This window comes from Trematomus bernacchii, unplaced genomic scaffold (assembly GCF_902827165.1).
Source record: "Trematomus bernacchii unplaced genomic scaffold, fTreBer1.1, whole genome shotgun sequence".
In the NCBI taxonomy this organism is placed as follows: Eukaryota; Metazoa; Chordata; class Actinopteri; order Perciformes; family Nototheniidae; genus Trematomus; species Trematomus bernacchii.
In genome coordinates, this window is record NW_022987313.1 from 10,698,587 (window position 1) to 10,726,534 (window position 27,948).

The 27,948-nt window shown below is 42.4% G+C and overlaps 1 protein-coding gene across 3 annotated transcripts; it reads left to right on the forward strand.

Annotated features, from left to right (window-relative positions):
* LOC117485480 (uncharacterized protein KIAA1522 homolog) lies at nucleotides 1-27,488 on the forward strand. 3 transcript variants are annotated; one of them, XM_034134141.1, is made up of 8 exons: nucleotides 1-312; nucleotides 8,619-8,928; nucleotides 20,452-20,595; nucleotides 20,747-20,790; nucleotides 20,895-21,024; nucleotides 21,200-21,310; nucleotides 21,829-26,092; nucleotides 26,513-27,488. In XM_034134141.1, exons 2-7 carry the CDS (start codon nucleotides 8,643-8,645, stop codon nucleotides 25,527-25,529), a joined length of 4,416 nt encoding a protein of 1,471 aa, XP_033990032.1. In that variant the 5' UTR covers nucleotides 1-312; nucleotides 8,619-8,642; the 3' UTR covers nucleotides 25,530-26,092; nucleotides 26,513-27,488. The 3 variants fall into 3 exon arrangements, with proteins under 3 accessions (XP_033990032.1, XP_033989961.1, XP_033990102.1); XM_034134070.1 differs by having other exon boundaries at nucleotides 2-312; nucleotides 8,619-8,940; XM_034134211.1 differs by having other exon boundaries at nucleotides 2-312; nucleotides 8,619-8,781.
* The last annotated feature ends 460 nt before the right edge of the window (nucleotides 27,489-27,948 follow it).

The window sequence follows — 27,948 nt, forward strand, 5'->3', positions numbered from 1 at the left end:
CCTCCTTCAGGTGCGAGCTGCAGGTCCTGGAACCTTCTCTCCACTTCCCTCTATGCGGTTCACCCGAGCGTCCTCGCACGGCACTGACAGCGGGAGAAGTCACTTCAGCCTGACACCCAGCAACACACGGACCTGTAGCTGCCAGCAGAAACACTTCCAGACTCCAGTCGCTTCCTGAAGTGCGTTTTCACGGAAATGGTTCACCTGAAGTTTCCCTTCGGACGGTGAAAGTTTAGAGTTGGAGACAGCAGGGAGACGCTTCCAATGGAGAGAGGGTGAATCAATCCTTCTGGACCATACAAGTACATCAAGGTAGGAACAGTTTTTTACTTTGTTGTTGTTTAATTAAAAGTGGAGTCATTCGTAGCATTTATGTATTTTCCTTCCTTCTTATAAAGCATCCCAAACTATGCGTGACGTGGTAAATATATAACAAATAGAGTTTAATGCTTTAAAAACAAGTTACAAAATCGCAGTGAATTAACACCAGGCTCGACTGAATCAACTTTGAGGATGTTTTTTTAAGTGAAGCTGTTACATCATGTTGTCCAGTGAGTTGTCCACAGTTTTTGCAAAAAACAAATAAACCCTAACCCTTGTAAAACATTTAAGAAGAGGCTTTTAAATAAAGAAAATAGCCCCAACATGTGAAAACAAAAGTTCTACAGTGTAATCAAAGTGAGGTAGAAATGGATGGCAAGAGATCCAGGTTTTGTATAGGCATGCATGAAAAACTAGGTGTGGGAGATTTGCTTAACTTGGCCTTGAGGGATCCTCAGTGAGAGGTAATTTAAGACCTGTATGCTTCTCTCAGTTTATGACAATGCACACTATTGTGTTATTTCCCTTCACTGATCCAGCAGCAAATGACTGTTTGACTGCAGCATGGAGCTCTGACACTTAAATTTATGGCAGTCAATGACAGTCTGTGCTCTTCCATTGATCCACTGCTTGTTGATTAACCTGACAGAGATAACATGGCATTAGGGGGGGGTCTCCTCGTCTCTGTTTGTCCACCTCCTCCCCTGCACTTTGGACCAAGAGCTCCAAATCTAAACTTTTCTAAAAACTCTGCAGCACTTCAAGCAAACAATGGTTGATTAACGTTGTTTTTTCTATCTCCATGGCTTCACTTTAACCTCTTGTACCCTCTGCTAGGTGAGGCTGAGACTTAGCCATTTGTTTAGAAAGGGTGTGTCTCGTACCGGTGCTCCTTCTCCGCCAGCCTGCCATGCCAGGGCTTGTACCCATGGAGATTACAGGTGTGTTTATGTAAGCATTGGAGGTACAGCAGAGCCCGGGAGATACCTGAGAGTCAGAGAAAAGTTTGAGGTAGAGACGGGGATGAAAGATGATGGAGGGAACAGGAAAAGGAAGTCACCAGAAAGTGCTTTCTTTAAACGGTACATAGTGCCAAGTAGGCTTCTGTACTGTGTTCACCTAGTGGCAGCTCAGTGGTTGAAAGGGCAGAGTGTTGGTCAAGAGGAGGAACAATTGGTGTTGTAATAGACAAAAGCACATGATTATGTGTGTGAATGTTGATGTGTGTGTCATGCAGGTCTGCAGAGAGAGGAAACATTTCCCTGATGAGTGGTCCTGTTAATCAGAGGGATTAGCTGATGAGTAAATCTTCATTAACTCTTGTGATAAATTAAATCAATAGCTGATGGGGGCATTAGGGCATGAAGGCCTGCTCATTTCTGATATTCTGTCTGATGTTTTCTTTTGCCCTTCACATAAGTTCTGGACTTCTTATTCCCGCACTACACTCTTGTGTGAATGCTGTCCACTCACGTGACAGTCAGACTGAGGAAACTAGATTAAAAGGATTTCTAAGCAGCTACAGAGTTTTTGTTTTGTCGGTGACACCAAGATGCCAGGATGTCTTTTTAAACCAGAGTGTCCAGGTGTGTTTGCCTTCGCTGCGGGCTGGTCAGCGCTGCTTAACACTTTTTCTTTTTTCACCCCTGACTAACCTGTCAGATCAGGGCTCCACACAGGCTGCAGTCCAGACTCAGACCCCTGGCAACCCCTGGATGCAAAACAAACAAAACACTAAACAGCTCTGCCACTGTGTCTTATAGTGCCAGAGAGAAGTTATATTGCTTTATTGTTCTGTACTTTGGGAAAAAGACTACAAACTTAGATCATGGGGACATTGTACAAACTGAGCACATTTTACTTTACATTCCTACAAGATTGTATTATATATATATATATATATATATATATATATATATATATATATATATATATATATATATATATATATATATATATATATATATATATATATATATATATATATATATATATATATATATATATATAATACATATTTACTAAAAGCAACAGTAAAATGTGTTTGTAAATCTGTATTAATTACCAGGGAGGTGTACTTCTTATGCATTGTAGACATCCACAGTTTATCAGCAGCAGCTCAAATATTGGCACTGAAGTGATTAGTCGATCTATTGATTACTTCAGAGGAAATGAATCAGCAATTGTTTTCATATCAATTAGTCACTTATGTGATTTTTATAGATGAATGCAAAAAAACAGACACAAATCTCAGTTTTTGGACTAAATGACACATAAAACACACATGGGGGAATTATAACTGACACTCTTTCAATATTTTATGACCTCAATAAAGTCATTAATCAATAAAGATATTATCAGATTGATTATTTAATGATTGTTAGTTGTAATCCTAAATTGATACATTTTGGAAAAATAACCAAAACTCTCAGGAAACTGTGTCTTAAAGTTTATTTTATACTTTGATGCACACATTTTCTCTGCAATCTGTCTATTAGTCGCTCCTCTCTAAGAGGAAATACACAGTAAACGATTATCTTGGCCAGTGCACACAGCCCCATGTTATAATCTTATCTCAAAATGACTTTCATGCGCCAGCAATTACCCTTTTTTCTTTCATGGCTCCCTCAGTCTCCTAGGCCACTGTACTGCAAGAGGGATGTGTGGCAGGGAGGGAAGGGGGGGGGGGGGGGGGGGTGAAAGGGAGACAGGAGAACGAGGGAGGTAGAGCAGGGGGGTGAAAGCAGATTTGGAGTGAAGAGTTCCTCAGTCGGCAATTATCAATCTCTCAGGAATGCATCTGCTGCTCTTACCAGACAAGCTGCTGCACGGCTACAGCGGCCCTGCAGAGCAGCAACTTGCGTTAACACACACACATGAACTCACACACACACAGTGTCCATAACCTCAGTGAGTTCAGTTACATACAGTTTTTGGTTTATTTTCTGTCATTATTGTCTTACTGCGTTGTTTATTTTGATCACTGTCATTACCAACATGGTCTTTTTATGAAACTGTATCCGTTTTGCAGCAAACGAAGGGACCACATAATGTCAGTAAGGGCTTGTGTTCCTGTCCAAGACCTTCACCACCAATGCGTGTTTATGCTGATACGCTGGTATGGAACCAAACTTTAGGAAACTTGAGGCTACGCTAAAACCCTGCAGTTATAATGACATTTTCATGAGGTATTAGGGCTCATTAGTTCTAATTCTTGTAATCCTCTCTACTTCCCTTTAAGATGGGAATTGTTCCATGTTGCATGATCACTCCCCCAATGCTCTTCAAAATGTCGAAACTCCTTTAAGATAGTGAGTTGAGTATTTCCAGTTTGTTTCCCATCCATCACAGTGTATTTCAGTGTGCAGAGCTGTAGCCCAGACACGGTTGCTTAAGTCTGCTCTTCTTTGTGTAATAATGCCTACAGAGCACAGCCAACGCCCTCATTGATGGCTGCAGGTGCCGCACAGTAACACTAGTTTATGCACTGCCCCCAACACTTACAATTGAGTTTCAAAGTCACTTTAATTCTTGTTTAAAAACTATTATTTTCCAAACTGGCTGTTACTGTTGAGTCTTTACTTGTTATTTTCAGCAGGAAATCTGGAACAGATCCAAAACATCCTTCAAAAGGAGAATCTGAACCATGGTTATCTGTTATTTCCACCTTTGGGAGACTAACCACATTCAGCCCGACCTTAACCTCGCTCTCTGACGGCTGGATCATACCATGTGAAACCCTGCAGCTCGAGTGTAGATGTGAATGGCCTCCTGGTTAAACTGAGCTGGTCCTAATTCAAACAAAGGTGGCTGCCTGTATCACCGCCACTCCCTCTTGGCTTGCCTTATCCCCATGAGGCATTGAAGTCTGCTCCGTCAGTTTCCCTGTGTGACTCACTGCAGACAAGAGTTACAGTTCCTGGAGACCCTGCCCCGCCACTGCCCGTGAAATTCTCATTGTTCATATTTGCTAGAGTCACTGTTTTTTCTTTTTTTGCAGTCTGACTTAAATCTGTATCTTAATATTATTCTTTACCACATGGGGTTGTCACATTGAACAACGCAGTGGGTGTCAGAAAAATGTTCACAATCATAGTCAGTAGGTCTGTCCTTGCACAAAAAAGTCTTAGTTGACTACAAATCATATGAAAAGAACATGCAAAAGCACCACTTTAAATCTTGTGTTTACCAAAGATGTTCTCTATATTTTTGGAGAAAGTCATCCAGCATTTTAAAAAGTCTGTTTGACTAAGACCAAAGGAACCATTGGTCAACTAACTTTAAATGTGCGCAACAAATCTAAATAACATACTTTGAGAACTGTCGACGGTGTGTTCATGCTTAAGTAGATTTTAAACATCTTACAAGAACTGGCTTTCCCTCATTCTTTTTAAACAAGAGTTTGTCAAAGGAAGGAACAGTAGAGCCCATGTGATCTTTGGCATATCTATGGATTTGAGACTGGATCTGCACAGTAATCTTTGCCACTGTTCTTTGCTTTAGGCAAGACAGGTGTCACTGCTTTGCTTCGCTTTAAGTCTATTGACCCTCCTGTGTATACGTTTAAAGAAGACCCACTCAGGAATTCATGTCCTCGAGCTCTTCTCCAAGACAAGTACAGAATCAATACCTCCAGATATACTCGCAGTCTATTTCATGATGACAGCGTATCAACTATTATCAGCTCCAGTTTACTAAATGCTGATGTGTACACACTGCTGTCAATGTCAGATAATCAGTCAGTGCTGCAGGTATTGACACACTGCGTTGAGGTTTGCTGTGTTTGAGCGGTATCTCCTGTCCAATGTGAAGCCTGGTGTCTTTTGTAAAGGATAAGTAAACAGCATGTTGGAACACATGCCTGTTCCGGCAGGACTGAGGCTGGGCTGGGAAACCACAACCTTAGGTTTAGTGTGTGAGAGAGAAGAGAGACAGAGAGACATGGAGAGAAAGAGAGCACATACAACCTTTTTGTTTGTCAATCAGCTTAAGGCATATGACTTGATCATGATCTCTCCGGTAATATGATACACTCTTACGTGGTGTAGTGTGGTTATTGATGTTGGAGGTTTTTACCATGTTTTTGCTACAAATCCTCGAATAACAAATCATTTTTTGTGCGTTTAGTTTGCGTATCAGCTTTTATGAATTGGGGTTTGTGGCTAGATAACTGCTTGGACAATGAAGCAACTCTGTAATACGGATGTCAGTGTTTGAGCATTACCGTGAAGAAAGATTTTGAATCTAACAGAGAGGATTGTGACTGGTACCTTTTACCTTGATAAACCCAAGGGATTTTCCTTTAGTAAAAGAGTATTAGTTCAAAAAAAAGGGGGAAAAAATGTAAAAGACGTCATCAAACAAACAGTGATGATTTGGAAGTACAGCGTGTACGTCACTTCATTACATTTGTTTGTTAGGCTGAAATTGCAGGTTTTTATGTGTAACCACAGCAATGGAGGCATGAGTCAGCTCCTTGTGACCGGACTGCGCAGACAGTCTGCTGGGTGGTCCTTCTCCGCCATGTCCCAGAGTTCTTAGCACTACTCTGGTCCCTCTGTGATTGAAGTAATACGAGGAGTTGTTGCACTCGGAGCAGCCTGTAGGCTATAAATGAATGAAGCGGCCCCTCTCCTCCCCAGAGACGCGTCTGATTATTGGCAACTGTAGCCAATACAGATGCACAGATCTTAGTCATGCCCAAATGACTGTAATTTGGAGCAGGAGAAACACGGGGCTTAGTGCAGGGAGAGGCCTGGTACTTTGCTTCGGAGAAGATGGATGCTTTCTTGTTATTGGCCTTTCACTAGAACTTACTTCTCCTTGCTGCTCCGAACACACTGCAGACTCTATCAGATGTGCAGCAGTGGATAACAAGTTCAGCTGGGCAACATTAAGATAACAAATGACTTCAAAAACACCCACATATGTATAGAGTTTAGAGAAGCATTCTAGTGCTTCAAGTCCCCATGTTAAACCTCCCATATGAGGCTGCCTACCTCTTCCTCTAGACAAAGTAGAACCAGATATAACTTTACTTTGCCAATTATGATTGTTTTGGCGACAATATGTCAGAGAAAAAAAGTCCATCCCAGTTTCTTAAAGTCCAAGGTAATGTCATGTTTTCCAGAATTTTACATAAAAGTTTTCTTAAACGATTAACTGATTATCCAATCAGTTGGGGATTAGTTTTCTGTCAGCGTCTAATCAATAGTCAAATCATCTTTGTAACTCTTCCTCTAACACAAAATCTCATTCAAAATGGTAGTTTGTCTAATAATTCGGATTACTGATCCAATTCCTGAAAAGCTAATACCTTTCAGCTTTTTATATATTACTATTTGGCAAATGTTAGCATGCTAACGTCCAAAATTACACATTATAACAGGACAGTAAAAAATGAGAGTACATTTTCTGTATCCGTGACACGTGGAGTTTAACACTACTGCTTAACTATCTACTGCTTAAATATCTTATGTATCAAAGTTAAATATCTATACAGCATCTTTGATAATACCTGCTAAACATTAGCATATTAGCATTGGAATGTATTGTGAAATGCTGACATTAGCATTTAGCATCACTTTGCCTTAGTCCAGCCTTAAAGAACAGCTCATAAGGCTTTAGATTCTTTTCCATTATAAGCACACAGTAAGGACCAATAGGCCTATGCCTTGGAAATGTTACTCAGTTGCCAGTTGATCAGGTAGCTACACCTGACCAAACTAAAGGAGTCCAACACAACAGTCCTGCAATCAAAATTGCCTTCATAAAGAAAGATTTGACTGATAAAAAGTTTAATTTATTACCAATGTTGAGTATGTAAGACACTTTTAAAAATAATGCATCCAAACCAGAGCCCCTTAACCCCTCATCACGTCTAACCCCTCGGCATTACAGCGGTCTTTGATGATGAGAAGCAGTTTGGAAAAGTCACATTTGTAAACCTCAGAGAACATGACATAGGTTTCTGTGGTTTAGCTTCATGTCTTGTTAGGAGCATTTAAGTACATCAAGTAAAAGATGTTTGGTTGTGTTTCTCAGCCCTGTACTTTCTTGACATCAAATCAAACAGGGATTCACGATTCTCTCACTCTGACTCCTCTCCTACTTTCCTCCGGCCTTTGTGTGCTTATTTACAAGCTGCGACTCCTGTCATCTTAAGAGCTTGCTCCTGCTTTTAGCCTGTGATTTTAGAGATAAGTATCCAATAAAGCAAGCAGCTGGAAGAAGCCCAGAGTAAGCTGCCTCCAAGTAGAATAGTTCAGCGAGGTGAAGGGGTGGAGGAGGCGATGAGCTCATGCTACGCAGAATATAGATTAAGGAACACAATGAAACATAACAAGTAACATGGGCACTGCTCGCTAAAAACAACTCGATGCACATTGGTGAATGTTTATTTTTCTATTCGCTGGCTCTTCCTAGTTTGCTGTAGTGCCTGTGTGTAAAAGTGCAGGAGCCTCACGGGTGCGGCTTTGTGAATTATGACTCCATGTTATGGAATGAAGGGAGCGGTGCCAGAGCTTTCTTTGCAGATCTGTGAAGTTTGGTTTAGAGACAGTGGAGGGGTGGGGGGGGGTCTATATAGGCTCAGTATATGAGTTGAATGAGCAGTGCCCACGGACACAAACAGATGGATACACACTCAAACAAACATAAGTTGTCTAAAGAAAACAACTTCGAAACTATGGAAGCTGTATTTATTTATGACTGGATTCATCAGATTTGGACGATGACGAGCATTTTCCAAAGCATATTTTAACTTGATTTAAAAAAAGCGACTTTTCTTCAAGATGAAAAGACTTGACACCGAAACCTGTTTGGCAGAGGTGCTCTATCATCCATAATTTTGAACATTGGTACTGTTGTTTAGAGGAAGCCGCTACATCATTTGCGGGAATGCTTGCGTATAATCAACTTTTTTGATATGCAATCATACCTGGCAGACAGTAATCAGATACCGTAATTGTTGTAAAAGCACTGAATTTGTTGCTTCTTGAGTTAAAATAGGTTTCTTTGCAGCAGCTAAATCAAAAATATCAGTTGTTTTGATTTTCTTGAACAGAACAACAAGGTTGGTTTTCATAACCTGCTATCAACTGATCTGGTAACTCAAGATTTAGTTTCATTTTTAGTTAAGCTTTTTATTCTGGATTTATTAAAACCCCTGGGAGCCACACGTTAGAAATCAATCAAGACATCCAGTGTGATACTTTTTTATTATTTTCTCCCCCTGTGCAAGAAAACGTAGGGTTTTGATGATAATGACCTTTCTCCCTTTTTCTCTTTTTTTTCAGGGCTTAGCTCCAGTGTGAGGAGGTATGTCAAACCGTGACTCGCTGGGGTTCGGGGAACTCCTTCCCCAGGATGTGGTTGATATTTTTGCCCAGGAGAAGCACAGCAAAAGGGGTCGGAAGAAGCGCAGTCACTCCCTGGGCCGGGCTCTGGTCTGGCTGAAGGGTAAGAAGAATAAGGATCCCGGTTTTAAGGGGCATAGCTTGGGTCTGGGTCCTGCACTTGACTTGGCTTTGGACGGGCACCCTGCTGCTGGGCATCAGGGTGGACACAAGGGAGGACATAAGTCAGGAAGACAGGCTCATCATCAAGGTAACAATCATGGTAAGAGCCACTTCCAATATGTAATGATGTTGCCATTAATTACATATTGATAGATTACTGTCCTCCACTTATTTTATTTTCACAAGATTGGAATTGTTTAGATATGGTTGGCGCCACGGGCATCCTTGAATGCATCACAATAGAGTCTCTGGCACCTTGACACATACACAAACAAAAAACAAAACAAGCTACAATTATTAAACTGTGTTGAATTCCCTCTCTCACAGCTATGCCAGCTGATTAACATTTTGCACTGACATGAGATAAACCAATAGGTGCCTGCAAGGAAGGAAATGTCCCAAAAAACGTTTGCCAATCTTATCTAAAGAATACTTGCTTTTAACAACACATTATTACCAAGTAATTTGTTGCTATTTGGCTAACGGGGAGCTCTTAATAAAACTTTTAAAGACATTTCTATATAGAGGAGTTTGGCCAGTTGAATATGCTGCTCCTTGGCTCCCAGGCATGTGTGTTGATCCACTTGCCTTCTGACCTGCAGCTCGCTTTGTCTGTCCTGTTCTGTGATACCTTCACTTAACTTACCTGGTCTTCAGGTTATGTGGAGGGTTAAGTGTTGCACTCTGGCGGCCACACCGGACATACTTGGAGGTGGACGGTTTATTTAGTTTGAACCTTTTTGCCGCCACACACGTTCACCTACACAGTGAACAACCTAAGTAAAACCCGACAAACACACAAAGCGAACACAAACAAAAAGCTATTATTCACACGCTCCCATGGATATTGCAGCAACACACTTTTCACAGAGCTTTGGGTTCTTGTTGGAGCTTGCACATTTGCACTCGTATGTCAGCACAATAAACTAAACCAGTCCTGTTTTCTCTTCTGTGAAAACAGTTCCCCCCCCCCCCCCCCCACTGTAAGTACTTTCTTTAGTTTTACACTCTCATTAGTCAAACCTTGATGCTGTCAGACGTGACACAACAACATCATCCAGCAAAACCATGTCCTACTGAGTAGAATTATGCAAAAACAGAAAAAGGGCACACAGTGTTCAGGTTGTTTTTGTGCCAGCGCTTGTGCAGTCTTTGCTAATTGCTTTACAGACCGAGGAGGCCCCACCTGATTTTTTTTTTTTTTGCGTCTTCTCCATCCTTGTAGTTATGCTGGAAAGATGAATATGTATAAACACGTTTTTAGTCACATCTGTGGTTGTGGTGAATGCATAGACAACAGCGTCAGCATTGACTGAAGCATCAGTATGTAGACTGCGTTATGCAATCTTTGGACTTAATTGTGCTACTTTTGGTTAGTTAAACAAGCAGTGTGAGGCTCAGAGTTTTGTAGGAGAAAGTAAACTGTGAAGACAGATAAGGTATTTCTCCTCTGCCAAGGTCAGCTTAGAGGCTACCTCCCTCAACGGGTAGAGGCTATAAAATTCTTCTCCTTCACTTTGCCACATATTCCCTTTATAAGAATTACTGAAACAAGTAGATTTCTGAAGCTTTTAATCATTGTTGTGAGTGCAGCTGCAATGAATATTCTTTAAATCTATTGACTTAAGGTAAAAGCCTTAAAGGTCCCATGTCATGCTTTTCCGGTTATTACCCGTCCCCTTGTGTGTTATGAAGGTTTTTATGCATGTAAACGGTCTGCAGAGTCAAAACCCTCAAAGTACACCCTGTAGCGAGTAAAACTCTAACACAGAAAATACCTCCCCAAAACGCCTCGTTGGAGATTTCTCATTTTCTTCCTGGGTACTGTGACGTGTCACACGTCACAGTACCCAGAGGCCACACCCTCTGCCAGCCTTTCACGAAACAAAGCTTCCCAAACCTTTCAGCGATTCATGCCGGATGTGTACAGCGTAGGGCACTGAAGAACGATGCTATTCCTACTTTGTTTGGACCAGCGGGAGATTCGGGTACACAACCTGTAAGTATTCATTGTTGTTTGTGTATTTATGATGTTTAAAACAAACAAGGTATCTACCACGACTGTTTAAATGGGTAAACGTTTTTCAGACTACTAAGTTGGGATCGCGGAGAAATGCTCTCTGCAGACCCATGCTCACAGCGTTATAAACCTTTTTCTTACTCAATATTAAGCCACACTTATTGTTTTTACTTCGGCTGTGAGCGTTTGTGTGTGCTCAGAATGAGTTTAGCTTGTTCTAGCTGTATCGCCAAGCCTGTCTGCTCCTGCAGCAGCCCGCCGCAACAGTGTGTGTGTCTGGGTGTGTGCGAGCAGCAACGAGCCTGTCAGCTTCTCGACCAATCAGAGCACACTGGGCTCACAGGGAGGGGGGGCAGGAGCTCGAACAAGCCGTTTAGGACAGAGAGTGAATACCGGTGAATACACATACTTTACAGAGATGCTGTATGAGAAACCAATGTGAGTTTGGAAAATTGCACAATATAAATCTATTTTAGTAGACCTCAACAATGGAATTATGATCAGTAGAAATGGCCATGACATGGGACCTTTAAGGTTGCAGAAATACATCAATACAAAGCCGAAAATGTCAACTGTTTAACGTGACTCATGTGTCAGGTATTAACATATGTTGCTGTTGGGCCCTCATCAATCAATGTGTCTTGCGTGGCATGCAGATCATTGGTGCTGCATTCAAACCCCTCACCAGACACTTCCTCCGGTTAAAGAAGGAGCTCAGCGACTCCCAAAATGCATCCAGAGGAGGTTTATTGCAGGAGCAGGACACGCTGCAAATGCAACACACTTGCCAAGAAAATTGAATGCCTCCAGCTGAGCCCCTGATGATGATCTGTATTGATGCCAGTGTGGCCTCCTGCCCACTAAATGCCTGGTATGGCAGGCCCAGTGCCAGTTAATTAAAATCCATGCCAGGACCGTTTACAGTGAGCAAGGAACAAGGGGTTCTGTTTCTCCTGACCCGTCCTCTCCCTCTGTTGCTCCTCGTTCAGAGGCACTGGTACCATGGATCACATGGAGGTGTGCAAATGAGACTAGTATGATCAAACTCATATCAAACTAGCAAGCTTTTCTATTTCATTAACAAAACAAATGAAACACGCCATGTTATGTTAATTTTGAAATGATTTAATTTAGAAAATACAGTATCTGCAGATTCATCGATATGAACAAACTTTTCTAAATGTATTTTTACACATCGATACAAAGCAAGGAATGCTGACGTTTATCAACCTCATTTATTTTTTACCAGAATGCAACTTACTCAGATATTTTCCATCTCTCAATGCTTACGTGTAACCCAAACTACTGTGTTAAAGTCGCATTTACACATCTCTCTTTTAACTAAAGGTAATTGAATTGTTTAATGGATCGATCTCTCAAAATGGGAATTTTTTGGGATAATATGTTTTTGGGAAGTTGACCAACTTTAATTAGTTCTGATATGAGAAATCCCTGACAAAGTAACCTGCTGTTAACACATCGGACAACTTAACCTCTCATTGTGTTTGCTTTAGATTCCCTGAGGGTGAGCATCCAAAACCGGTATGGGGTTACTTTACCCTTTGCTCTTGTGGGAATCGTTCTTGTAAACATGGAGTTTGACCTAAGAGGGAAATGCGCAGTAGCAGGTTTTGGAGCGATAAACTCCGGCCTCTGGGACCTTTCAGTCGTAAACCCATTAACTGTGCATTGTCTTCTCTGATTACCTGGACAAGGTTTCATCCTGAGCCAAAGCTCTGAGATGATCTGTCCTCGCAAGATCATTTGCTTCCATTTGTCTAATTCCCTACACCCTCATCGGCTTACCTGTGTGACATTGATTTATGTCCCTGTTGGCTGTCAGTTTCTCGATCCTGTGTCAAAGTAAACGGCCGGCTTCTCTGAGGCAACTCTGGCCGGTCAACTCCTGTCTTTGCTTTAGAGTTGGTTTGAAGAGGAATGCCACTGGATTGGGTAAATGGAAATAAGGTGATGGAAAGACTAATGAGGTCATACAGTCCTGCCACGGTACATGCAGAAGGTCACCTGTTTACTCCGAACACTCCTTTAGAGATTCCTCACATTCCTGAGCTCCATTAAGAGATTTATTTTAGGAGGTTAGAATAAGGAATGCTTTGTGTATGTGGTTGGTGACAGATCATATGAACCAGTTCATTCGTCTTTGTTTGTTGATTATTTTGTTACAGACACTAACTTAAGAACATTAAGCCTTACATGTATCTGTTGCTTTACTTTATTTTCTGACTGTTTCTAATGCAGTGTAAAGCCATGATAGTTAAATGGTGCAGCATTGGTACACATCAGTAGAGCTAGAGTTTTCAGCTTTGGCATGGCAGGAAGTAGAAGAAGTAAAAGACTGACGGAAAAATGGCTTTACATTGTCCATTTAGGGAAGTAAGTGCAAACAAGGAAGTAACAGGGAAGTGCCCTTTGTGGGAATATTGTTCTTAATCCTGCTCCAACTGGATTACCATCGGCTCCCGCAAACATGTTGTAAATAAATCTGTCAATAAAATGTGGTCAATATCATATACTGATATTTGTGTTTGAACGACAAGTGAATCGGAAACAAATCCCCACACAATTATTGTAAATGTATACACAACAGTAACTGTAGAAAGCACAACTTGCTGAAATAATGTAATACTTTTAAGAGTGGAACCTTTTAATATTGTTTACAACACTAGATGCATGTAATTGTAGTTATTGAAGCTGTGTTATGATGATGACACAATAACAGGAAGGGCAGGAGAGCAGGTTGAGGGAAGCTGGCGTGTGACTGAGAAAACAGCAAGTAGGGAGGTGTATGCCTTTGAGACATATTATTTGGACTTTATATGAAAAGCACTAGTTATCCTGCCATGAGCTTTGTTAAATAAAAACGTCACACTAGAGCGAGGATAAGAATTAACTTATGTTGTACTTTAAGTTCCCTTTGTATATAAAATATCTGAGACTAAGCTGACACAACAAGGGCATCCATCTGCTCAGGTGTTACGTGAGAATAGAGCCAATGCTGACGTTGTGGGAATTTCTCTACACGAGGACTTGACTATCTGTATAGTAAACAGCTGCAGTAATGCTTGTTTTCAATCACAGGGTTCTTTGGGGATTTAAGGGGATTTTATTGCAATAGGTGAAAAGTCACCACACCCAAATGTCAGAGGAGATCATATTTAGGTCACTCAAATGGTAAGAGAAGTTTACAAAGTGGCAGTTTGCCCTCTGGTCACAACTCAATAATGTGCTCCAGTTTCATTTCATCAAGTTGCTTTTATTCTTTGTCAATCCTGTGTTTGGTGTCAGTGTTACCAAAGGAAACGGCACTGCCAACAGCATCAGTTATTATTTATGAAGGCATAACATTGTTTCATTGTCAAGATGTGCAGATATGTTACTATGGCTCTGCACCGACTGCTAGGCTATTGTAACGAAAGAAAACATGTTAGCCAACCAACTGTGGCAAGTTGACAGAGAGACTGACAAATATGCGCTTGGAAACTTTTGTGAGTCATCAGTCATAGCTTTTGTAGTCAAATGAGGCAGTGTTTAAGCAATGGGGCACATGTGAAGGGTAGAAATTCACTGTTGGTGCAGATAACTTTGGTGGTGTAGCAGTGTTGGTCATACATGTTTTCCTTTTCAAGAACACACTGTTCTCACTGGAGATATTTGCTGACTGGAACTGTGATAAGCCTGCTCATATGTAAAAGAGGGACTTTCACAGTTTATAGCGGTTGCAAACACAGTCTCACGGCATTTCGTGTTATAGTCACGAAATTAATCTATTGATTCGTGTTCACCAACACGATTTCGCCATTTTTTTCGTGTCACACAGAACGATTTTAAAAGCAATGTAAATAATAACAAATTAGAAGGAAAAAGACATTGAAAAAATACAGATTTAAGTATTCTGACACAGAACGATTTTAGAAGCAATGTATTTATATTGGTAGTATGTTTCGTGCCTGCACCAAATAATAACAAATTAGAAGGAAAAAAAGATGACATAAAATACAGATTTCAGTATTCTGAGGCTCTGAGCCATTTATTTTCCTCACTGACGGCAAAAAAACTCAGACATTATACAATTTAAAATAAAAGGGATAGGGTTAGGCTTAGGGTAAGATATTGAGTAAGAACATGTTTTTATGAACCACACAGCTTCTGGTCTTCCAAGACCCGACCGGACAAAAAGACGTGTTGCAGGCACGAAACATACTACCAATAGAAATACATTGTATTTAAAATCGTTCTGTGTGACACGAAAAAAAGGTGAAAATCGTGTTGGTGAACACGAATCAATAGATTAAATTAATTTCGTGACTAATAACACGAAATGCCGTGAGACTGGGTTGGCCCTTTACAGCCATGCATGCAGCTCTGTAATGCTGTATGTATTTTCAATGTTTTTTATACATTAAGAACTGCTGCAAAGTTAGCATTCTCACATGCCTTGTCTGATATCAACATGCTAAGCTATAGCAGCTAGTGTTTACCATTGTCACCATTTACTATTGTTGTGCAGTTAGCTAATTAGCAAAAAACATGGCTGAGGCTAATGAGCACGTCAAACAGTTTTGCCAATATTTGGTCATTTAGTCAAAGTTTGACTTGCTGGTGGTGCTAGAAGAAAATCAGGGGTTGCCCAAAGTCACTAGGATTTATCCTCTGGGGAATATAAATGTCAGTTTCCATATTTCGAAGCATTTTGTTCAATAGATGTTGAGATATTAATGTCTGGACCAAAGTGGTGGACCAAGCAATAGGCTAACACCGCTAGCATGGCTCAAAAATAGCTGGTATAGTTTGATAATAGTTTGTTGCTTGTGATACTCTAAAGTAGCTAATACATTTTTTTCTTTAATCGTAACTAACTAACACTTATCAATTACCTCAATATGTGACCTTAAATACACCCAGTAATTTGTGTCTCACAGTTGTTCTACTAATAAACCTGTTTTATTGTCTGGTATCAACGCAACGCTATGCCTACATTAAACAGGCACAAGCAGGCCTGAATATTTTACATTCTCCTGCACCGTTTTTAATGGGATTTTGATGTGTTGCTTATGGATTTTTGAGATACACTTTAGCACTATGAAGCTAGCACTGGTAATTTGCTCACCTTTGACCTTTAAATGGCAATATAATGGGAGAAATCAGTTTGGATTCCAAGGAGGATGACTGTACTAAAAAAAAGTGGCCACCTGATAAATATTTGCCATCAAATGCATCTGTGTGCACCCTGGGTTTATTCTTGGAGGTACACCTGATGCATGCTGGTCTGCTGGCTAACAGATTGTGTAGTCTGACGGTGAAATAGAGTGTAACCCTGCGTGCCTGAGGATGCAGGTGTATCTGTTACATGGATTGTTGTCGTTCCTTTCTTTCAACTGAGGTGTTGATATTTAATTCATTGAAAAAAACCAAGAGCGTGAAAATAGTCAGTAGTGCACACACACACTTTGATCAAGATGTGTCCGGTAGCAAGACTGTTGCTTTTAGAGAAAGAGTGAGCATCCAGCCCTTCCCTACTGTCATCACAGTGCGTTCAGTTGGATTGGTGCTGATTAGGGAGGCTTAAGCACCTGGCAGACAGCACCCTCGGAGCCGGAGAGAACGTCTCTGCAACATGGCTGTCTGCCTCGCGGGGCAAAACAAGAGCGAGGGGCAAGTTAGGACAGGGACGTAAGGTGTGTGTGTGGGGTATTTGCATCTGTTTGATTCCCATGAAGCCGGAGTCCCATCACGTCAGCGTCTGTGTTAATGTCTGTGTGTGGTGCTAAATCTGTTGCTCTTTACATTTGAACTACATTCTGAAGCGGTGCAACGTGTCTTTCCTTCTACTCCCCCTTCTTTCTGTCATTATGGCCGTTTAGCACATGACGCTACCAGAGATCATCACAAAAAGTGATATGTTGTCCATTGCTTTTGTAGTAAATTGAAATATCTAACAGAAAGCTGTAGCCACCTAGGACAGTGTGGTCAGTGTGTTTTTTCTGGGAATTTAAGTAACCCGGGGCTGGATTTTAAAACAAGGCTGATATCAGAATCTGTAACTCGAATAAAGTTACATTTGACCTAAGGATTCAGGATTTTCTGCGTAAACGTAATCAAGAACTTTAACTAATAAATACACTTTGAAAGAGACTAAGACTTGTCCTGATCTTTTTACAACAGGCTGTTGGCCATAGATAAACTGTTGATCGTAGGCTAGGTGCTAAAAAGGTTTAGTAAATGTTAAATGTTGTAATTTTGAAGCCTTGCTTTTTTAAATAAACAGAAAAAAGGGTTAATAAACCCTTACTATTCATGGTCTTACTTTCTCAATCTTTATCAATTCAAAGATCAGTGCTCATTATTTTGAAATTGGTATTCATAGCTAAATTGTACAATATATTACCATGGTTGCGTATCATAAACACACTTCATCGCCGACTGTGTCGCTGGTTGTAATTTGTTAGTAGGTGACGCAACATGTCTCCTGAAGCCCTTCTGTCTCTGTTTACTGCCAAAACAGTACATATTTTCACATTTGCCAACAGATCTTTGCCTATTTAAAAATGCTCTACTTTAATTCCACCATTAGTTACATGTCAGAAATGTAATGATAATTCATTATGATTCCCACAAAGAGCATTTCTTCAACACGTTGTTTTTCACGAGGGGCTGAAACAGATAACTTAGATCTGATCACGCAATATCAAATCCATAGGATTAATCTGTTTATCCAAATCCACGCTGTAAACATCAGTTTGCTGTTCATAAATAATCACAACCAGCCTGTCAATATCGCCGGCTTCAGTGACAGATGGTATCTTTAATATGTCAGTGATTAATTTGTACACAATAACAATGTGACCACAGAACCAGTGATAACATGACCCCTCGTTAACGTGTGGCCGGCCCCACCCGTCACTCCGGCGGACTGTGTGCTGTCATGGTAACCAGATAAGTGTTGTCCCACACTGACTTCACCCCACACATGCATATCAACTTTCTGTTTACATCCAGAGGTTGAAGCCTCCACTTAAGTGGTGAAATGGTGATCTTTTTTTTCCACTCGTTGCTATGGGCTGCTTACACACATATGGTTCATTTCTTTTCTTTTCTTTTGTAAACTGCTTTTGTCTTGAGTCACTAGGTAGCATCACGGCCATGGGAATGTTTTCCATTTGTTCAGATGGCATACATTCCTCGTCATGTCTGCTCCGCACACCAGGAAGTGACAAAACCCCCTTAGCCGCAGTTTGAAGTGCTCCAAACAGAAGAAATAGTCAACACAAGTTTGCCCTAAAAACCGGTTAAAAAGGTGTTAAATGCTCAGATCTTTAAATTCATCTTTATACAGCAGCTCTAGATTAACTGAGTTATTTAGGTCTTTCATTATCAAATCTGAGGCAATGCTGCAGCCCTCTTTCCAAACATGTTTTTAATCTTGTTTAAAGAAATAGAATCTTTTAATTCGCTTACTCCCCCTTGTGGCAAAAACAATACAATTATATGTCCCATAATAAATTGTGAGGAAGTATACACATTTGGGGTGTTAACGTAGTACTTCAGTGAAAATGTTGTATAATCTAACAAAGGAGTGTTGTGTTGTTTATTTCCAAAACTGGGGCTCAAGTGACGCTCTATACCTCCAAAATCCCTGACAACAGCTTTCCCTTCCCTTCAATGTTTACATGTATGATCTCATTTTGATCTGTGCCCTGACTGACCAATCCGGGGCGAGCGTGCCCACGGATGGGGGGCAACAGTGGGATGCTGGGCAGCGAGTGGGGGAGACCTAGTAGAGAGAGCTGGCAGGAATTAGGCTGCTGAGGATTAGTCTGAGCTCTGATTGTCTGTTGGCTGTAGAGGCCTTCAACGCTCTGCATGGACCTAAAAGGAAAACAACAACTTGATCAAAAAGAGAGACTCTCATCCTGCCGTGATCAGGAGTGATTTTACCAGGATGTTTTTCAAACTGACGGATTTGATCTAGATCATATTTTTCTTCCTCTTTCTTTAACCCAACGTTGGCCTAGTTTCAGCGTACTTTTGGAGCACTTTACTTGAAACTATGGTACTGCTTCTGACTAATAACTCTCGTACGAATTACTACTGCTTACCAACTCTCTTCAGGAGGAAAGGTGAGTCCGAACACCACACTTAGCAGATAACATTAGATTTGTTTATGACTTTATTGCTTCCTTCCTGATTGTTGAAACTGCTTTTCAAGTATGACCCAGACTGGCTGGATCCACTTGCTCCCATAGAGGCAGTAAAGTAATCTAATTGTGGTCATTTACTATCACTGTGGACCATAAAAACTACTGTCAGTTTGTTATCTCTTCTACTCTGATATGCTGTGATTTCTAGTCTCACTCTTGCAACTAACACTTGCTTTAAAATAGAATAAGGTAACTAGAATTTTACATATTTATAGATAATTGCTTATTGGGAGCAACTCTAATGCTGTTACAAAACAGACAGTGGTAAAACGATCAGTGAGCACATGGCTAGCTAATTGCAGCATGGTCTTACACGACAGAGCGGACAGTAGAGTACAGTGGGTGGCTAAGTGTGGAGCAGCTGAGACCATTACATAAAAGTGTCTTAGCAGGTTGTTAGGCCAATGATCCCAGACTGAGTCCTGGGAGCGTGTGAGCACCACATAAATCCTAGAGTTCAAAGGCATGCCTGTTGGTCAGCAAATCTTAAGCTACTGTAACGTCAGGTTTTTATTTTTATCTTGGTTTCTCTCAAGTGTCTGACTTTGAAGTCCTTTTATAATGCAAACATGACCGTGATCAACACAGAATTCTTCACAAGCCACAATAGTGCTCATGGTACATGCTGAATTTCAGGTGTCTTATAATTGGTTAACAAAAGGTTGAACTGGTACATTTTGCATGAACAAGATTTGACTGTAATTTATTTAGTTTAATTTACATTGTGTAATGTAATGATACTTTGGCTCCAAGAAGATTTGCAATACTGAGCATATTACTTGACGGTGGATTTTTGTGACGTGAAAATCGTTGTAGACAACATACCAAAGACAAGGATTATTAAACAAACAAACAAACAGTTCTTAACATACTTTATACATATTACCATTTCCTTGCAATAAAGTCACCAATATAAAACACAATATAACACTCTACAGTGGACACCTGCACTTTAGGAATAACAGCTAACAATAATCCTTTTAGAGCAATATCCCTAAAATGATGTAACCATTGTTTTATCAATTAAGGCTGTATATTAAGGCTAATTACTGTCTTCTCGAGAGCAGTTAAACCTGCAAATATGATTTTCCTACCTGGTGCCGGATAGATTTTTAATATGATAATCCTTTCCTAAAAGTCACTGTACTGCACTGGAGTTTAATCCTGCGTGAGGATTAGGAAGTTCAGCCTTTTTAATCGCACATTCTCGTGTAATTAACCGTCAAACAATCGACTGTACTTAAATGTTTCTGGCAGACACCTGAAGGACCTCACCCTGGCCATATGGCCCCCTTTATCTACTGTAACAGTAACACACAGCTTTTAGTTGATCCAGGCTGATCCCCTCTCTCCTCTCTCTCTCTTCCTCAAGCTGTCCAAAAGCGAGATGACAATGACAAGACCCCGGCCCCCCCGCTGTTACAGGAGAATGTCTTCATCGAGGCCAGCAGGCCCGAGTACTTGGAGAACCTCCACACTGAGGCCCTGGAGGGACTGAAAATGATGCAGCAGGAAGGTACAAAGCGCTCTAGTGACTTAGTCATACACATGTGCAGTCAATTAGAGGTGTGCCAACTGTTTGCATATTGCTCAAGAGGGTGTGCACCACAGGATATTAACACTGCTTAGAATTTTAATTGCTAATATAATATTTCTCTCTTGTGCAGAAACCAATAATGGAATGGAGTTCCAGGACAACATGAGCACAATTGTAAGTGACACATCTTACCTAGAATTGCCTTTTTTTACTCACAATTACCCAAAACACAATGTACAGATTTTTTTTAACAAAAGATTGTCTCTCCTTTTTGCCAGTCGAACATGACTGTCCAAACGGATGGGGAAGGGTTTATGACAGACAGCACTATTGCTGACTCATCTTCTGTCGTCTCTGTACAATCATCTGTGTCCACGAGGTCCTCCCGCTCTGGTCTCACCAGGCAAGGTAACTTAACCACAACCGTAAAATGCTATTACTACCTACTTGAAAGTACATATTTTATACAACATATGATGATGCACACATATACATTTACAGATAAAACATGTCATTGGTGAGATTGCAGGTTGTTTCATCATGATGTTTTTCTAATGTTTCTCTCTTGCCTCTGTCTGCCCAGGGTCAACATTCAGGCCCTTGAATCATGGGAAAAAGTCAGAAAAGACCAAGTCGAGGAGAAAACACAGGAAGACTGTCGGGGGAATCCCACAGCATGTTCAGAGAGAACTGGGTATGCAGCTAATCATAACTTACAAAATACATGCATCTATACATTTCTTTTTCAATTGTATGTGCTGCATTTAAAATGATATCAAAGGTGGTTATGTTACTGCAGGGCTATACATTTATATTGTTTAGACGGCCACTTTTGACCCACCTCACCTCTTTCTGTCCTTTTTAACCAACACCTTCTTTCTTTTTCCTAGTTTGTGTTTATAGTGCATTTCTGTTATAGATACGCTCCATACACATATTCTCTTCAAAACATAAGATGAGAAGAGTTATGCTCCTCACAAATAGTCTGTGTTTTAATTTTAAAATGTGGGAGAAAACTTTGGCTGGAGTGTCCGCAAACAAATGGAATTTTCCCAGATGTATTTATTCTTTAGGTTTGAAATTGTATTCATGGATACAGCCAATTGAATAAGCCTGTGTTACTGTCTTCTATCTTGAAAAAATAGATGATAGATTGTTTCTCTGTGCGTTCATTTCCTAAATAATAACTATGAACTTGTCTTCTCTCATCAGGTCTGGACAGAGTGGGTTGGTCACTGACTCAGAGGTTAGATGAGGAGCATCTTTATAATGGTGAATCTGACGACAGCCCGACAGCCTATAGGCCTCAGTCACAAACCAGAGCTGGTGCTAGCCTTCAGGACATGAGCCTCATCCATCCCCTCCACAAACACCATCTCGAGCGGCTCGGTGCCCCCAATGCTGGTCATAGGGATGACCTGGCCCTGCTGAATCACCTGGGCCCCGAGCTGTCAGATGGGCAGAGGCCTCACTCCATGGCCGTTCCCGGTATGACCACTTCTAACAGCCTCCAGCCGGAGCTGCCCAGCCCCGTCATGTCCATGTCCCCCCAGGCACCCTACATGTCCAAAATCATTCCAAATGCTGTGTTGCCACCCTCCATCGATGTGGTGGAAATCAGCCGTGGACGGAGTCGCAACAGCGTGCGCACCGTCAGCAAGAGCAGCCTGGTGATGTCCAGCCCGGCCTCCTCCAGGGCTTCCTCCAGAGCCTCTTCCTCCAGAACCTCTTCCTCCAGAGCCTCCAACATCACCTCTGTCTCCCGCAACTACCCTCACAATATGTCCGACAGCTCTTGTTGGAGCAACTCTGAGTCCTCAGACACCTTGGTATCGGACTCCTCCACCATCTCCAGCAGCAGCACCCCTAGACAGAAGAGGTCCCAGGATGGAGATGCTAAAGAGGACAAAATCAGTGTTCACTCCTCCATCAGCAGGGCTTCAAATTGCAACTCCAATGGCAAGCTCATTGTTAAAGGAGACGAGGTTAAGAAGGAGGCGCCGTTTTCACGTAGCCTCTCCGTCATGAAGCCCAAGAGGGCTCCTCCTCCTCCGAGCCGCACCTTTTCCCTCCACAATAAGATGAAGCGGCGGTCCAGGGATCTGGCAGAAGTTAGGGTCAACTCAAGGGAATCCTCTCTAAATAACACCTCAGCTTCAGGTGAGGAAGATGAACAAAATAAATTGGATACTTCGCCCTCCAGCCCTGGATATACCGCTGACACCAGTTCACTGGAGGACTCTACAGGCTCTGTGTCATTTAGCCCCATCAGATCTCAGGTGGAGGCCCGAAAATCAGAGGAAGCCGAAAGAGCGAAAGACTCTTCAGAAGAGAAGAAGGATCCGGAGAATACACTTAGTAGAATAGTCTCTCCATCCAGTGGCTACTCCAGCCAAGAAGGCACATCCACACAGGTTTCCAAAGAGTCCCACAGCCCATCTCCGAGGCACAAGAGAGGCATCTTCGCAAAGTTTCAACGGTTATTTCCTGGGTCTGGTTCAACGCCACCTCCTCTCCGTGAGGAACTCAAACCTGTCACCACAGTTGAAACTGGCGGCCCTTCTGTAAGGGCCTTGAGGGAACTCTTCAACATCCCTCCGCCACCTAAAATCCACGCACCTCCACCGCCTCCTCCAGAGGTGTGGGCTCACAGCAAGCGCTCATTTGAGCTGCTGCTGGGACCCCCGGCGCCTGATAACCTTTACGCCATCATAAAGAGAAATCCAAAGGACAGGAGACCACAGAGGCAGTCTCCTTCTGCATCTGCAAAGAATCTGAATGTAACAGTGGAGTCCATTAGCGGAGCCCTCCGTGTTCTGGAAACAAAGAAAGGTCAAGAAAGTGGGATTTTGAGTGCAGAGGTTCACAAAGAGAACCTCGACAGACTGGCTGAGCAGAACGTTGATTCGAAAGGAAATGGGAAAGAGACAGAAAAAGAGGAGAAAGTGAGAGCAAGTGACATAGTAAACAGCATGTTAGTGAAGGCCGTAGAGAAGCGCGAAGGAAGGCTATCAGTAGTGAGAGAAGAAGAGGTCAAACCGGCATCCACACAAGACACAGATGTAAAGACTCACATGGATACCTTAACCACCATTTCATTAACACGCATTACTCCATCTCCCTCTCCTCCTCCGGCGCACCACCCTCCCCAACCCCCAACCCCATCAGTCGTTGTGTCCCCCGAGGCCTCCTGGCCCCCACCGCCTCCACCAATGGCAAAAGTGGGCCTCAATGGGCCTGATGATGTTGACTTCCCTCTTCCGCCTCCCCCCATGTTCGGTGAGGTGGGGTTCGTGTTACCTGTTCAGGTGCCACAGGAGAACTCCTCTTCTGGTGGTGGCTCCACGTGTACAACTACGTCCGTTATATCAGTGGTGATCACAGACTCTGACCCACAGAACCCAAGCACACACCAGGGACCTCCACCCCTGAATATCCCACCTCCCCCACCATACACGGCTCCCCCTCCACCAGTTAATGTAGTGTCCCCCGCTACAATCAAAAAGGTCTCTTCTCCACTGCTACCTAAACAAGTCACTCCACCACCACCTAAAGTAACTTCCCCTCCGCCCAAATCTAAGGATATTCCTCCTCCGCCACCACCCAAAGAAACTTCCCCTCCAACACCACCTAAGCATGTTTCTCCTCCGCCACCACCTAAAGAGGTTTCTTCTCCACCACCACCTAAAGAAACTTCCCCTCCAACACCACCTAAGCATGTTTCTCCTCCGCCACCACCTAAAGAGGTTTCTTCTCCACCACCACCTAAAGAAACTTCCCCTCAGACACAACCTAAGCAGGTTGTTCCTCCGCCACCACCTAAAGAGGTCTCTTCTCCACCACCACCTAAAGAGGTCTCTTCTCCACCACCACCTAAAGAGGTCTCTTCTCCACCACCACCTAAAGAGGTCTCTTCTCCACCACCACCTAAGAAGGTTTCTCCTCCACCATCACCTAAAAAGACATCCCCTCCAACACCGCCTAAAGAAATGTCTCATCAACCATCGCCTAATGGTGTTTCTCCTCCATCACCACCTAAAGAAACGTCCCCTCCGTCACCACCTAAGGAGGTCTCTTCTACACCACTCAAAGAAATTACTCCTCCGCCCCTTGTGAAGGTTACTCCTTTGGAACCAAAGGAGGCCCCCCCTGCTCACGTCAATGAGGTCTCCAGCACACTGGTGACGGTGGTATCTCCTCCACCAGTTATCGAGGTCTCCGCTCCACCAGGTCCTGAAGACATATCCTGTCTGTCCACTGAAGAAGTGTCTCCTCCATCTGCTCAAGAGAAGGCCTGTCAATCTTCTGAGGAGGCCACACCTGTTAAGAGCTTTACTCCACCACTAAGTATTCCTCCTCCACCTTCCCTACCGTCACAGCCAAATCCACCAGTGAAAGAACTTGATCTGCCCGGAGAAAGCTCCGTGGTTGAATCTGAAACTATCTCAGTTTCATATCACAGTACTCTCACTCCCCCTCAGAGTATTCCCCCTCCGCCTCCTATACAGCTTCTCCTCCACCCTCAGGTTGTACCCCTGAACACCCATGGTCCAGCGACCCAGGAGCCCTCCCCTTCCCCAGAAGTCTCTATCACACCAGAAAAGGCAGAAGAACCTGCTCCTTCTCCACCTGTAAACATTCCTTTAGCTCCACCTTTACCTTTGCAGGGCCTTGCCAGCATTAAGGAGCAGCCTAGTCCTGTAAGCACAGAGAACCAAACCCCGGAGCCGACCTCTGCCCCCGCTGCACAGGAGGGACCCTCCCTCATTGTCAGCCCCTCCCTTCTGGAGATGGTCAAGCTGCGGTCAGTCAGCAGCAGCCCTGAGCCTCCTAAGGAGCCAGCAGCGGTGGAGGTTACCATGAGGAAGCAGCAGCCCAGCAACCCTGCCCCCCCCCTCATCTGCCAGTGGTGAGGCTCCTCAGAAGCCCATCAGAAGGTCTCTGATAATCCTCTCACCACCAACCACATATTCACCACCAACCACATCTTCACCCCCTGCCTCCCCCCCTGCCACAGACACTGAACAACTAGCTCTGCCAGAGACCCATTCTGTTTTGGTACTGCCTGCCTCCCCAACCCCAGCGAAAAGGTCTCCACCTGCCATGACGGCCTCTCCTTCCATGAACCTGCAGGAGGCCATCCGCCTGAGGACAGCGGCCAGATCAAAAACCGGCCCCGCATCCCGCCTCAGTTTGAACTCCCCAACGTCGCCAAAAGACCCCCAAAAGTCCCCCTGCAGCACAGCAAGCTTTATCTTCTCCAAGAGCAACAAGAGGGTGGTGATCGAGACCAAGCCGGCACCGGAGGACATGGCCACCGTACAGAAGGTGGCAGGCGAAGCGAAGTGGGTCAAGAAGGAAGTTAAGGTGCCACCACCCGTTGCAAGGAAACCAAAAACGAAGGGGAAAGAGATTGAGGACAGTGAAGGGACGGAGCAAACTGCAGGACAGGAAGCACTGCAAGACGGTGTCAAGGGTAAGAGAGATTATTCAATACAAAATATTGGGAGTTGGACTGGAAATGATAAACAAGTCTCAAAGTCTATACAGTCTCTGAAACGCTTTACTTCTGAACAGCAATCTAATGAGATAGATGCTAACGTCAGCATGCTAAAATGCTATACACCATGCTTCCCACATTCATATCATTTCGACCTTAATACTCTCAAAATGTATTCCAGGTCAGCGATCATTTTAATAAATTCAGCTAATTTAAGAAGATACACAGTTTGTTTTGACCTGGTTTCACTTTTGTAATAAATGCCTCTATACGTAACAGCTAAAGCAGCTCAAGCAGCTCATATAGGTTTATGATAATGTTTAAATCCGTTTTTTATTTTATGATGCAACTTTTCTGCATTTCATTAAACTGACTATTTTTCTTGTCCAACCTCAGATGCTACGGAGAAAACGAATGGGACAGCAGGTACTGTTGAAGGAGGAGAGACGCCATCCACATGATTGTAAAGACTGAAGGAGACCTGGGAAGGACTTACCAATAACACTGAATCTGCTGCAAGGTCTTTGTTTGAGAAGCAAGACACTGGATTTGGATGGATGAGATGCTTATCTCAAGGATTGCATTTGTAAAAGTTCTGGATTTTAAAGGAAATCCTCCGACTTTAACGTTAATGGTGTGGGTCTTCATTTTCTCAAGTTTGCATTTTACCAAGAATGAATACAGCATATTTTCTTTTGCCAGAGGTGCTTCTGAGCTTTCCGTTGCACGAGATGGGAATATACCGCCCTCTAGTGTCACACATCGATTCTGCCACGTATGTCCTGCTGAATCAGTTTTAGATGTAACAATGGGACTTTTGGGCGCTCATCTGTAAATATAGCATGATTTTGTACATTCAACATATCCAGCATTGATGGATCTGTTCTACAGAGTTCTGTTCTATATTTTCTCCAAAACGGTTTCCACAGCAATTATATTTGTTAAAAAGTATTAATTATCTTAAGTTATTTGTTTCCCGTTTTCATATTCAGAGGAGGGTCTCCACAGACAGAATTTGTGTTAAACCTGTTTTTAAAAACATCATTTAAAATCAAGTTTGTTTGTATCGCTTAATCATGTCCAAATATGTGTTCTCTAAAATCCCACGTGTCCTTTTTTATGATTAAAAGCTCTTTGTGGGTGACGGTGAGATGTCACAGAACCAATGAGCAGACCTGCAAAGCAATATATTTTCTGCTGCTTTTAGTTACTGATAATGGAGGCTTTGCCCTTTCTCAGTTAATGCTCAACAGTGGGATATTTCTGTATTGAACTATAATATATTTCTAACTGGTTTCAGACACTGTATTGTAATAAATCATTTATAATGGAAAGAATAAAGATTTATGGACGGATCAAATCGTCAAATGGACTGATGAGCTTCTTTTTTTTCTGATATTGATTGTTGCAATTTTTAGTTTCAGCTTTTCTTAAGCCTCAGGTATATGGCATTTCAGAGTTCATTTCATTTCAAACCTTTATTTATCCAGGTGTATCCCATTGAGATAATTGATCTCTTGTTCAAGGGAGACCTGCTCAAGCAGGTTCCACATGAAACAAACGGAACAACAAAAAGGACATCATACAGCATCATTACAGGGATTACAATTTACATAACTATCCACATGAACAGGTACCAACAGCTTCCGATTGAGTAGCATCCAACCGAGCTTTAAAAACATTTAGTGGCACCAGATTGCTCAGTTTCCATTTCAATTGCAGACTATTCCAAGACAGTGGAGCTGCGCATCTAAATGCTATCTTCCCTAAGACAGTCCTAGCAGTTGGCACATTTAATAAAACCACAGCATGCAATCTCAGGCAGTCGCCAC